General features: G+C 40.3%; 1 protein-coding gene across 5 annotated transcripts in view; it reads right to left on the bottom strand.

The window, feature by feature from the left end:
* The window catches only part of LOC110838906 (uncharacterized), a 253,543-nt gene that overhangs the window by 49,002 nt on the left and 189,857 nt on the right, over nucleotides 1–14,684 (bottom strand). For all 5 annotated transcript variants that reach the window (XM_087358251.1, XM_022082562.2, XM_087358254.1 and 2 more), the window contains exons 6-8: nucleotides 13,347–13,415; nucleotides 6,941–7,050; nucleotides 6,057–6,271 (exon numbers count right to left, since the gene is read on the bottom strand). In XM_087358251.1, coding sequence (XP_087214377.1) covers nucleotides 6,057–6,271; nucleotides 6,941–7,050; nucleotides 13,347–13,415 — 394 coding nt within the window. The remainder of the gene's footprint in view (nucleotides 1–6,056; nucleotides 6,272–6,940; nucleotides 7,051–13,346; nucleotides 13,416–14,684) is intronic.

Here is a 14,684-nt window from a genome sequence, read left to right as displayed (position 1 = left end):
GAAAAATAAACACATTATAGCAGGGGGAAAGATTTTTTTTTTAAAAAAAGGTTTCTTAGGCGGTTTCGAATTTACTTCGTTCTCGAAGATCAAGGTGTAGGTAAGACAACATTAAAATAAAATTTACGGAAATAAATCTGATGATAACGTCTGTGAGGACGAGAGATGGATGGGAAGGTCGAGGACCCTGCCCAAAGGCGGAAGCCTGGAAACACGGATTCTCCGACCAGAAATTCTGCAGTTATTAATACTTATGAGAAACTCGTCTTTAATGTGTGACACATCCATTCAAGAGAGCCAAAAGAAGATACCTACTTCAGCGGAGATGGGCATTCTGTATCTACAACAACAGAAATTTATTATCGGATTTGAGGTTTTCACGGCGGTGAAAATTTCGTTTGTGGTATTCATGTTTGCGACACCATGCAGTCTTGTAGATGATGACTAACATTTCAGAAGAGCATACAGCATCTGTCTTAAACTCCTGTTCTGAAGATACGAGGTTCCTCCGAAACGTCAGTAACCACCTATAAGTCCAAACGGCGTCATCATCCAGAAGACAACACGGAACTGAAAAACAACGTAGGGGTGAAGAAAGACGTTGCAAGGGTGGGGGTGGGGGGTTATTTATTTGCTATCAGCAAGGTGAAGTGATGATAAATCAAATACGGGATGTGAACGCAGGGAAAAATTCTGCCAATATTTTAGTGTTTTATATAAATTTTCCGAACTTTGAGGACATCAATTTCGTGCTTCATGTACGTCAACACACACGTAAGACAGCTGAAGTGAATTGCATGCACCGACCTTACCCCAGAGCATTTTCATTTGCAAACACTCCCAACCCACAGAAACTTAAAAGAAGTAGAATTTCTTGACTTCAAGATTAGTTATGTGAAGTTCTTTGAAGTATATATAAACACGCCCACATACACGAAGAGCTTTAAAATGTATAAGATATCAGAGTATTAGTTTGAGTGTTTGAACAGAAAACGTTTCTGGTGTTTGTTTAAACAGATATTCCAAAGTTTAAGGATTGAGAAATCGGCAAAGAGAAATTAATTTTAATTCAGAATAAGTTTTCTTGTTAATGAAATACGAATCCCGTATGTTAATAGAACGGGCGGAACAGAAGAGGAAATACTACATACGATTATCTATTATTATTGTCATCCGATTGAATAAAATATATTAATTTCGAATTCATATTCTTAATGCGGCGAACATGAAGATGGCCTGTTTCCACGTTTGTTACATTTGGTTGCTCGCTTAATAATTAGCGTTAAGATAGTTAGGTGAAGTCATTAAAAAAGCAACCAAACAGGCACTCAGATATAAAACCTGAACCCTGAAGATTAAATAACCCTTTCAAAGGTTAATTTCTGGGAATCTGATGGACTAGCTAATGACAGCTCCGATTACTATACCCAGTCAAATGCACGATGCATTCTGAATACATAAAATTAAAGTATTAGTTTTTTCAACGTAATATACAAACCATGTTAACAACGTACAAAACAATTTAATATGTAGCAGACATCTATATACCATCACGTACTTCATTATATGAATTTAAATTAAAATTAACAAATTAGCAATTCAATTAACATTAAATTTGTTTGGCGAAATTAAAACTTTCATTTGATTACCTGACGCAATACTGATAATGGAGAATATTATTTTAAATTTAAAAAGGGTTTCCAAGTGTTCAATATTTCATGTATTTTCAAACAGTAGATACAGTGACCGAGAAACGTAGGCACAATGACGAGATTAAGAATTTAAATTCCTCGCTACAAAAAATAAGTGGCAAACTGTTTTATTATATGTTTTAATCTCAACATTTATATAAAACACATGGGAGAAAAAACGCCACAATAATTTTAACAATTCGACATTAATTCTGGGCTAGACCCATATGTAACCTTACTGAAAATCGATTCATTTATCAGCAGTTCATTCGAAAGTCAAGTTCTGTCACAGTCAACAATAACAGAAAGTCAAACGAATTCTGATAAAAGACGCCAAACGCCGAAAGGCGGGTATCCGATTTCCACCATCAGGTAGAGGCTGTATAACAACCAGCCCACGCTTTATAAAATGCTCGAGGCTCCTACTAAAAAAACCCTGTGAAGCACGTAATTGGCAGGGACACGTCTGAACGCACGTCATGTGTGTTCCCACCCACTCAGATTTATTTTTGATCGAATAAATAGTGGAGAGGAAACTGATGAGACATATGGCGAATGAATTGGAAATTAAATGTGTCCTATCAGAACGGAGACTGGCGTGCGTTTAGTCCACATCACGAAAAATGCCTGCAAATAAATGCAAATATTAAAACACTAGACGTCGGTTCGTTGCATTTTAGGATGTCGACGGACTGGAGACAGAATACCGCAGTTCAGTGGCTATGGGAGATTCCAGAAATGTCGGTCCGGATACAGTCTGGCAAAATGGAAACACGGCCCTACGTATGAATGATATTATTAAGATAAATCGGCAAAAACATCACGAAAAAAGTAAGAATACACAGCACACACCAAAAGCAACAAAGAAATATGGCGAAGCCTCGGGTTTGGGGCAGGAGGAACACAGAAATAAAGACTTGGGCAGCGCAGATGGGATCCACACAATCTCACTAGGCTTCACAAGGCCCGTGTCCCACAAACGTATTCTTTGCGATTCTGCACAAATCGTGTAACTTAATGTTAATCTGTGGCAAATACAAATTCATTACTGCAAAGTGCGATGACCACACTACATGTAGCAACAGATTCCTTAGTCGGGAAGCCGCAGATTATTTCGTTACACGTACACCGCACCGAGAAATGTTTAAGGAACTTGTCAGACATCTTAATATCATATCCTGCAAAAATAATTCGCGCACTGAAAACTTTTAGAGGAATTTCATTTTAGTTTAGCGTAAAGCGGGAGGAGTTGTCAAGTTCAAACCAAAACGAAATTCGCAAGAAAATCAATACAAAGTTTCATCAATAATGACGCAGGAGGTAACTTGAACTGGTTGGTGAAGCATAATGATGCGCAGATTTACCGCAACCTAGAAGTTGTTTGAATCTTCTAGAAATCTAGTTTTGTGCGTGAGGTTGGACTTGGTCCCTCCCGTTCTTCAGGCGCGTTCAATTTCTCTTTCACCGGAGCCACTGTTGAAGTTCTGTGATAACAGAAAGAAGCTTGAGTTGGGGGGGGGGGGGGGGGGCGGCACACAAAGAGCGTGGAACGATGGAAGGTTGGTAGCACCCGATAATGGTAAGGCGATTGCGACCGGTTGGAGTGGAAGAAGTCCTGCGGGGACAAACCTACCAGGCCACTAAATCGCTCCTGTTTGTCCTACGGGAATTCCTCCCTCAATCTGTTTTTGTGGTGTTCATACATTGGCGTAGCGAACACTTTCACCATTTCACGGAGAGTTAGAACTTCGAATACGCCTTACTTGTATAAAACGTACAAATTATTTCTATTACAAGAATAGAAGATTTATTCGTTTATAATATGTCTGTCTGTCTAGCTGCTAATGAACTCAGAAGACCCGGATGATCACAGACAAATCTGACCTCGAAAAATTAAATTAGTAAAGGGTTCTGACCCGATGTACTAGCATTTTTATTACTAGCCTATTAAACAAACTGCCCGCATTCAACTTTCTCAGGAGTGCGGTTCATCAGCAAGATTATTTGAACACCACCACGGAACTCTCAAGACAATAACATATGTTGAGTTTAAAAAAAACAACAACAACACAGCATTTTGTGAAAGCAGATGGTTCATTAATGTAAAAGTAACAGCCAGCCAGCGAATCCTCTCTTAAGCCAGATTAATCCAGATGAAAACCTCACATCATACCTTTTACAATCTTCATTAATAACTCTTAATTTTACTCACACAACAAATTTTTTATGATTCTCAGAGTAAATAATCATTACTTTTACTAAACAACATTAATCAACTCATCTTTATCATGAAGACGGGATGTTGTTTCTTTGAGGCAGGAACTGAATGTTTAAATATTACTCGGAAGAGCTTCGGCTTCAAAGAAAATAGAAAAGTAAAGAAAAACGCCCACATTCCGAATTGCTTCATCTTTAGGTTCCACAAAAATAATTTTTGGCACACTTCCCATCGCTTCCATTTTATTCCACTTTCTCCTGTCTTGGCTATAAAACACATATCGATAACATTTAGTCATTAAAAAAATATGAAAAGGCGAAAGACAATGACTTTATTAAGTCAATTCTTCTCATTTATTAAAATATTCTTTGTGAGAATTGTTTTATTTTTCCGGAAATAAAGGCAGGAAGGGTGGCATGGATATTAACATTTTCATAAAAATACGAAGAGTAAACTGTGTATTTGTTTTCAATAAAGCGCGATAAATCTATTATATTAGATCCTCAGGGTTTCATAGCATAGTGTATTGTTTCATGTGAAATAGTGTAATGCTTTACACAGTCAGGGCATAAACAAATGCGCTCTGAAAAGCACACCACATCGTAGCTCGTACACTGATGTGAACTACCATGGACGATGAACGCATTCGTAAGTTCAGTGACGTCACACCACTGTCAGAGAAACCAAAAGTGCGGACCCCGCCACGAAAAGAACGCCTAACGACGCCACAAGAATTAGAATGAAGCAAAGACGAGAGTCGGCATGGCATACGATACTTCGCATTCAGCCGCCATCGGCGTCGAGACGCTTATCGTCCCGACACCGATGTAAGATTCAGAATAAAGCGAAGTCCAGACTCGGGACGCCATACGGCAGAACGGCTTAAAACCGACGCAACACGAAGACGTACCACTTGGAGCAGTGAGACACGACGATTTCAAGTCGACGCTGGGCATCGGGGTCCTGACAAAGTTCTATATATATAGTGAAGACACGATTCGGGACGACATTCACGACGCTGGAAACTTGGATCTCAGTCTTTCAAGGCAGCTGATTTGCAACATTTCGTTTTTGCGAGGTAACCTAACCAACCTAACCCATACTTACACAACCGGAAATAACCACTTGCTCTATTTATCCTCTTCTCGGGTTCAAAGGGTTGAAGAAAATCAGGCATGGAAATTCTGTGCCATTTTGACAGAAAAATGGTTCACTGAACATGATTTGTATCAGCTCAGTCATATTGATTTATTCTGAATCCATTTACTGACAAGGAAATATAATGGATGTGACACGCAGCGGTCTGCCTTCACTTGTTCAACACTTGATACCCACTGCCACGGGAAGCCAATGACTGTGATAAAATGTATTGTCACATTAGACCCAGAATTAAGGAACGCGGTAAAACTTCTTAATCGCTTCTGCCGTTTTATTGCGTGGTTAATGACTGTGGATGGATGACTGTGTCCCGCGATTACGTAGGAAGCTGATGAAAGCATTGGCAATAAATCAGATAAATCCACTTATGAAAGGCGTAGGTAATAAACCATGTCAATCCAACACTTGTTGTCAGCATGTCATATATATACATATATATAAGATTCACGATCATTACTCGGATGTATCCAATGAAATATCAACGGCAGAATCACGAACGCATCTACTAGTCACAATCCTGCATGAACTCTACGAGAGAAATATTGCGTCTAGTGGGCAGAATTTATCCTTCACAACGCGATTTTATCCTACACATTAAGTAGTTTCCTACAGGGTTTTCCGTTTCTCCGCCAATGGTATTGTGGGTAGGCACCCGGCTTTAAAGTGCAAAAGCGATCTATGACCACCTTCGTAGAAAAGGTTTATTAATGAGTCAAATGATCACTCGCGTGTCATCCTAATATACCACCAACTTCTTCTCACACTGACAAATATTTAGAACAAGAGGAAGAACACTCAGTTACACACGTGTGGAGAAGCATCTGAAAAGGGAAAATGCATATGCCGAAAGGGTGGTTGTGTCACGTGCAATCAGTCGCAAAACAGGCATTCATGGACTCCGGTCACAAGATTCAGAACAATAAAGAAAGTTAATTTGTTTTCATACAGTATACAACTAAATTCTAATAGGTCTGCGTTTCTCTACTCACGTGTGGTGAAGGAATGATCCCACCAGTCGGTGCGGCAAAGAAACGCTTTCAGATCGTCAGCTGTTCTCCCCACGATCACAAGCGGTGGCGCTACAAGCGTTCGTATCACCAGGAACACGCTGAAAATGGTGACGATCACTCCAAGTCTCTTCAGAAGGTCCAGATCTGTGATTTTCACAGCTTTGGCTGACCTCACTCGGAAAATCACGGAAATCCTTCGTGAAAAAAAACCACGTTTACGTTAAGACGATGAAAATATTCTCTATGCAAAGTGTTTGTCCATCTGCATATTTAACTAAACATTTTCTCACAAGATTTCTATTAAATGTATTACAGCAAAAAAATATTTGTATACATTTGTCTAATGCAGCCCCTGTGTCCCATTCATCCCAAATAAAATTTCACATAATTTCTCAGCTCATTTTTAAGAATTACCCGCGTATAATAAAATGCAGACTTCATTAAGTTCTACTGCCTTTATCTGAAATAAATTTTATGTATTAACTAACAAAAGAAAGTAAAATATAATAAATCTAAAGTCGATAACAACACATACACAAACAAAACAACCTTTTACTGTAAGTGCACGCCACCAGAAACTTTCTCCAAGCCCCTGACAGCTTTCTGCCAGGTGCCAGCATATTTTATGACGCAGATACAAACGCAGCAAACAGGCGTCTTGCGTGGAAACACCATTTTAATACCGCACGTAAGGGCGAGTTTTCCATACAATTATAAAATATGAAGCACGTAGCAAAACCGGGGTAGGCAATGCAAGATTGTCGAGTGTTTGTGAAAATTTTGGAACACAGACTGCATATACGTCAACACTCGCCCGTGGCAAATTTGGCTGCTCGATACAGATTTTCCCTTCAAGTTCTTACCTCCATGTCTTCAGCATAAGGGCTCCGTAGGTGAGCGAGAAACCAATTTCTCTCAGCCAGACACGAACTGTGCACGTGTAGATGTTGGGTCGCGGGTACATTACTATCATCTGCAAACCATAACGCACGAATTATTGAATACGCTCCGACACACCGCAAAACGAAGTACGCAAACATACTAAACAACAGGTAAAATTATAGGTAAGATTAGGGCTCTCATAGAGGAGTATAAAGAATACTTCTGGGATGTTGAGACGCGAAGTCTGGTAGAAGTTTACCGACGTTTCAGGGGTGCCTACTGCCTCCGTCATCAGGGCGATGATGAAGAGAGGAAGCACCTCTAAATAGTCGGCAAACTTCTACTAAAGAACACGGTGCAAAATCTCAGAAGACAGTCATCTTTCGGTAAAATTATAATTTCGTATATTTTAATCAAAGTTTTAAGACTGCAGGCGGAAAGTGCAAGTGTTCCCCGAAAAGGTGTCCTGGCGAACACGTCGCAAAACAAAGAAGCTTTCAGCACACTTGCAGGCGATGGATGATACGTCGTGATATAATGTGAATTCAAGTTTCCCAACTGACCTTCATGGTAGGATAATGCTACAAGCAAAGAAAGAACAAAGTATCCAAACGGCTGGATCTGACACTGGAAGTAATAATCCTTCAAACTGTATTCATGTACCCAATTATTCAACCAACAATATTTAAAAAGATCATCTGACTTCCCGGGGCAAATACTCTTTCTTTCGTCGCGTCTCGCATTTACTGCTAAAATCTGATTTTGTGGCTGTCAGTAGAAATCGAGAGAGAAATACGTCGTATAATGTTTTGATGCTAATTTCCTCCGTTTGTGGTCAAATTCAAGGTCCTTGAAATTGATTAATGTGTACTGTTTCGTAATTGAAATTCATGTCTACAGAATATTCTGAAAATGAATGTAGCATGTAAACAATAACCTGTCATAAAATTAATTAAGCTACGCATAAGGAATGGCACAAAGTTGGCGGTAACGTGACACGAAAAGACATTTCAGGCTGAGGAAACGCGTTGTATTGTTCTATAAACTCTAAAGCACAGGGTTTGCCGTACGTGCTGACTACTAAAAAAATCGTACTAATGGGAATCCAAGTTTGATTAGCTTCGAAGATGAAATATGCGAACACCCAAAAACACAGCCGGTTTCTGCATTGTAATTTCATTTCGTGTAATTTTTGTTGAGAATGCACAAGAATTCAGTTCCTATCGCAAACAAAACGCAAAGGGAGAGATCATTACAAAGTTCACTCGGTTAATGATGCCTAGTAAACCAATCCGTTCTTCTCTGAATGTCTTTGGTGATCATATTACTATTTTCTTGTTGTAAGCTTTATCCATCATGGGTCTTTAAAGCCTTAACAAATCTCAAATTAAAGAATCGCTTCGTCTTCAGATAAAAAGGGGGCAGATACCTATTCTGTTGGATCCGGCAGACCGAGCTACTTCCACCGTTAATGCCTTTAAAAAATGAGGATTGATAAAACCTAAAACAAACAACGCAGTAAATGAATCCGCGTTTATTCTGGGAGAGAATTCAGTCCCACGAATACTCTGTGGGTGAAATGCATCGCTACCGAACGTCAAGAGAAGTGGCATGCTTGCACACACGCAGTTTCCCTTGCCCTAAAAAAGTTAAGTCTAGCCTATGCATTGCAAGTTCAGTGGCGATATTAAACTGAAACAGTCCTGTGGCGAACCCTCACATGAAGGTGCAAAGGAAACGTTTAATTTCTGCTCACAATATTCTACACCTCCGACATCAGATTGGGGTGGACGGTCAGGTTAGCAGTTACTTTACTTCGAACTTTCTTCGTCCCACGTTATTTCCTTTTTTCTTTCTAATTTCTTTGCTTCCGTGAATCTCTCTAATTCTTTCCAGTCCTTACTAAATTTAAGAAAGTTTTGACGAGTCTGAAATTTGTTGATCAGCACTTTCGAGGCGATGTTGAAACAACGCGACACCTGATTCTCCGAAAGAGGACCGCCCTGTCGGTGGGAGTTGAGCTAACGGCGTTGATAAGAGACAAGAGAAACACAACTTCTTCTATCCTGTGGTTTACAGTCGGCAGGGAGGCAGACAGTAGAGTTATCTGAAGCCGCCGACCGTCGTCGTCTGTAAGCTTCACAGGTATTCTCTGGTCCGATCCACTGCGAGACACCGCCTAATCTAAACGAGGGGTTATCAACCCGCTGCCTGCGTACATTTCGTGCAATGTCTGACAATGGTAGAAACGAAATTTAGAACAATATTTATTTTTAGTTTGTCTCAGTTCCTGAAACCGAAACGCACTCTCGAAGCCCAATGGTAACTATATGCACCACCTATTTAACAATCAATAGCTGCATGTCGTGATTACAGGTTTCCATTACGTGCAGTGTGCATTAGGAATAATCAATCGTATGGGTTTTGCTTCGTGATCACATGGTTTATGACACGTGCCGTAGTTCCGTGTTAAGAGACGCAGCGAAATTGAATGTCCGATGCATGTTCATGGGCAACAGACATTAGGGTTATTATACTCCCGAAACAGGACCCGGTTATTTACATTGCGTTACAACTGTGGAGTAATTGGACGCAATAAACACATACAAGCACTCAACAAACCAATACAACTCAATATGAATAATTACACAATTCTCAGAAACAAACATCGAAAGAAGGAAAGGAAAAGGACAGTGAAAGGTAAAAAGGGAGTAAACATAAAAACAGAAATGAGAGAACTGAAAAGAATGAAATACAATGAAACATGACATAAGACAAGAAATGGCTTAAAAGAGCACAGAAGGAGTCGTGATCAATCGCAAAATTTTTGAAGGCAACCGATAGAGCCAACATTTCTTACACGCGGTGACAGTGACTGAATAATTTTTAAAATTCCATTCTATCTGCATTTTGTAAGAAAGACATCCATTCTATACTACCACCGAAAGCATTTATAAGCTCTTCTGCTATCTGGGACATGATCTCGCACTGAAAGCCAGCACCTGCAAGCGACAGTTTCAAAAGTCCTACTTTATTCAGGTATGGTGGACTGAACGGCGAGACGCACTCCTCGAGAGAGGGCATATAGGCATTTGAGACACGAGGATCTGACCGATGCTGCTTCAAAAAATTTTATCTTCGCGCAAATAATTTATGGCTATTAGGACCAGTAACTTATTTCAGCACAGAGATTGCACATGAGCTGGAGGTTTTCACTCCTATGAAAATGTGGACTGTCTCTTCTGGAGAGTAATGTCGTGTAATCCTGTTAATAGTTACCAACGTTTCGGAGGAATGAATTGGCTCCATTTTCAGGGAGGGCAAAAGTTACTTTGATACGTTACCATCTACCTACACGTCTGCACAGCGTCGCAACACAGACAAAGAAATCCGCGTACTTTTCACATAAGCAAGTAAGTGTCACCAACAAACAAGTAACACATTATTTGGAAACTGTGTCGCTTCTAAAACTTTTCTTATATCTATGTCTGTCTTAATAACAGACTTATTCTGAAGTAAACAGTTTCAGTCGCAAAATATTTCAGGTAAGTAGTTTCATACCTATCTTAGTACGCAGATGTGAACTTTACAAGGAAAACACAGGCAGAAAATCTTCAGTTCCTCTTATTGTTTTGACGTGCCAACTGAGAACGAATTCCCTGGAGTTTTCGCTTACACACTAACCAGATAATGAGGTCACAGACTCTTGACTAGAAACTGAAGCCAGGGGGACAAATTTCAGTTTTGTGTATCAGAAGAGAACACAAATGGAGATGCAGTTATTTACATAAAACTCGTTTCATCAGCTCACTCGATGGAGTTTTTGCTGTTCACAGTGTTCTATCGGTAATGTCACTTGATGGTTCCTTATCGTCATAATACAAGTTTGTCCCTGCACTCAGACGAAGTTAAATCGAGTTCACACCGTAAACACCCCCTCAACGTACATTTTACTTCTCAACACAAGAAAAAGGAAATAACATTTGCAGCCATGTTTACAATACACAACACACAAGTTAGAGACACCGGCGCAGCAGTTATACGTGTAAAACATCACACATGTATACAAAATAAACAGAAAACAGGAACAAAGAAAGGAGCAGAGAGATGAAACAGAGACAGAGAGAAACACACAAGAAGCAAAACGAATACACGGATCGTATAGTTCAAAAACCTGATGAAATTTCAGTTTCTCACGGCGACGAGCATGAAGATGGCTCTGTCTTCTGGGATGTGGGGGCGGTGGCAGTTTCAGAGGAGCTCACTGCCTCCTTCAGTAAGCTCGTCTGAAACGTCGGCTAATATATACAGTAATACACGGCGCAAAATCCGAGAACACAGCCGTATTCAGAAACCCTGTTTAGCAGGGCAGTGTATTGTGTTTTGTTGCGTACCGCGCAAGAGACATAAAAAATGGGTAACAAATTTTGTTCTGAAAACGTGGAGAGACAAAAGACAGTGTCCAGGATACAGACCGGTGCCAAAGGGGCTCAATTTTCGCCACTGAAGTGCCCAAACGCGCTAACAAAGTCTTAAAAATCAAATAAAATAGCCAGTGTATTACAGAATTAGTAGGCCGGGTGAACTTTTAAATTTCAAAAGTTAGACTAAAGACGCTTAAAATACGTCTCCATGTCATTTTAACGTTCCTTCAGTTGTCTTCAGTCAAATTTAGGGCATTCGTGCCCTGACAACTGTGTTATTCATCTTCCACATCGCATCTCCCCAAAATTATAAGCGTTAATATTTTAATTTTTGTTGAGCAGCATAGCAGGGCCATATTATAAACTTTTTCAGTTGCAGAAATAAAATATTTAAAGGCTTTAACAACGGGACAGAAGAGGTTCGCATGAGATTAGTTTGTAATTCTTTGTTGGCAGAGACAAACTGCTCTTCTTTGAGTCTTTGTTCTTTGGCCTCTCTTCCTGAGGCAAATTTAATTTTAACATTCACAATTTCCGGATCCTCTTAAGTTATTTTTTTACGCAATTCCTCTCGTCTTTGTACAAACATAAAGCAACGATATCATGCGACACAAGGCGAGACAGCAGAAAATGCACAAACATAATGCAGTGAGACATCCATATTAAGAAACAAGGTCAAAAGCAGGGCATCCTCTGAAAAGAACGAACACGAACATAGCTCTTTCATTTAATTTATATTTAAGAGAACGGTCTGTCCGGAAGAAAAAACTGACATGATATCTACAGACATGAAAATGAAGAGAGTAAATTTATCCGAAACGTCGGTATCTGCCTACGAGTCTATAAAGCGTCAAACCCCAGAACACCGTCACCTTCACCGCCCTGAGAACCTCAAATCTCACACGAAAGAAAGTTACACAGCCAACAAATCAGTCACATAATGGAGGAAACCTACGGATGACATTTCCAGGTCCTCACGGCGACAGACATTAAGACGGCTGTAACCCTATAGATTGGTAGTTATTGATCGATGTTACAAAGATGCTAACTGCATCCACCAGCGTGATGAAATCATGGAGGCAGTAAGAATCTCTGAAACGTCGGCCAGTGTCCACCAGACTGCATGGTGGTACATTCCACAAGACAGCCATATTCAGGAAATTACAGTTTGGGACAGATTTTTTTATTATATCCGCCGTCATACGCTAAAGAGTTCTGAGCCTTCTAAAACCATTTAAATATCTCCTCTTTGAAATACAAATTAAAAGCATGCAAACAAACAGCAAAGGCCTACGGATTTTGGATATATATATAGTGAGCATGAGACGAGGATAAACAAATATTTATTCAGAATTTAAAAAATCAGCAGATGGTGAGAAAACTGTGAGGGGGGGAAGGGCACTTGTGAGACAAGAGAAAATTAATACTAGAGAAACAGAGTGTGAAGACTCCAGCTGGTCTGGTAACTTTAAACACGGCTCTGAGCCTACATGTTTCGTAAGAACTGAAACCTTCTTGACAAACTTAGTTAACTACGACGGCTTTAGACTGATCTGCAGAATGGAGTTACTTCATTACTTCCACTTTGACGCTAACTTCTCAAGCCGTCTTTGGATAAGTTCAGATGCTTTGAAGAACTCCAGTGCCCTGGTCGTAAAGAGAAGGTATCTTACTGCTGAAGATAAACAGATACTGTAAGATGTGCTCTTGGCATGAGAACGGGCGAAGAGAATTTACTGCGCGGTGAGTACAGCGGCTTCCTGAAGTTACTCCCACGAATTAGCTCGAAGCGCAATGTTTGCACATTTTATTTGACGAGAAGCAAACGGGTGATATGTCAGCATTCAGCCATCTATCTTTGTAATGGCAAGATAGTTTTCGTTACGTCACGGACTACATTCCTAAATATTGTTCACACGAGAGTCTGCTGGAATTAATGTAACCCTGGCTTCAGTCTACTCACCGTGCAGTAGATAAAGAAGGCTCCCAGTGTAATGACTCTCAGCAGGACGGGACTAGCTGCTCTCACCACCTGAAACAAGAGAACAAAGTTGTTTTGTTAATTTTTTCCCCGATCAACCAATAGTAGCCGAACGCTACGGTGTGGATGACTGGTTACTTTCTCCTGGCAGGGGATGGGACGTTTAAGTTCGTCATGGCGTCCAGATCGGGTCTGAAACAGACCCAGACTGCAATCCAGCGGATACAGTGTGATGCTGATAACTAATTTTAATCCACACTGCCGATGTCGAGAATTCGTGGCGCTACGCCTCCATTTTACAATCGCATAAAGCTTACTTGATCATGGAGAGACCTTTGCCTTATCATCACCACGATCGTGGCAGTCTTAAGGTATGTAACAGCGGTCCATTAATCACACACTATTTGTGTTAGCAAACAGATCTTCTTTTTATTTATTCCAGGGTTATCTGACAATGCTATTCAGCTGCGGAGGTTATATGATATAGAATATGAATTACAAATAATTATGGTCTGCATGGAGAGTCATAACCCATTTATTGACGATGTCTCAGCACCTTCCTAGAGACAGGACCAAAATCTCAGGCAGTATGACGGCAGCGCTGCTGATAGTAGAGCCGGAAAAAAGAAATTCTGGAAAGTATACTGGTCGGTAGTGCAGAAAGTTATACGAAACGGTGGTGATTCTTACCATTCGACAAATTCATGTCATTTTGTCAGGTACTTTACGGAGTAGCGCTAAACGCTAATTGTGTAACGGAGCGTGCAGTTATAATTTATCAGATGACAATGGAGCAGTAGTTGCGCTGAAATCTAAATGCGCACAAACATATATTAATACTAGAACATCACGCCTGCTGGTATAATGAAGTTAATTACGTATCCATTGTTCCTGTAAGCTGTTCCGGAGAGATGTTAATACTGTATTTCATAAAACTGGCTGTTTCGAAACAGGAGTTGCTGTTACGACAAACAATCAATCAAGCCACTTTCACGAAACAGGATGTAGTCCAAAATTTTTGCATGTCTTCTGTGTGACCCCTGAAAATAGGAGCATCGATTTATTTCTATTAAACTCGGTAGGAAGGCAGGATCGTGGCCGGTGGCGGACTTCGGTGTTGAACCTGCAGGTTCTGCTGCCAAGGCGTTGGTTGGTTCTAGGAAGGCAAGACATCAAAGTCTGTTTCGTTCCTTAAATTTATCACATCGATTTAACATTTCAGACCTCGAAGTACGTGGGTCAGGACACCGATGACTCGAGAAACGCAGTCTCCGGCCCAAGATCCCAAACACGAAGCACCAGAACAAACCACTACATTCT

Source organism: Zootermopsis nevadensis, unplaced genomic scaffold (assembly GCF_977971745.1).
Source record: "Zootermopsis nevadensis isolate Lab colony 2312 unplaced genomic scaffold, Znev_1.0 Znev_ptg000029l, whole genome shotgun sequence".
Classification (NCBI taxonomy): domain Eukaryota; kingdom Metazoa; phylum Arthropoda; class Insecta; order Blattodea; family Termopsidae; genus Zootermopsis; species Zootermopsis nevadensis.
This window is presented reverse-complemented; position numbering and strand designations above follow the sequence as displayed.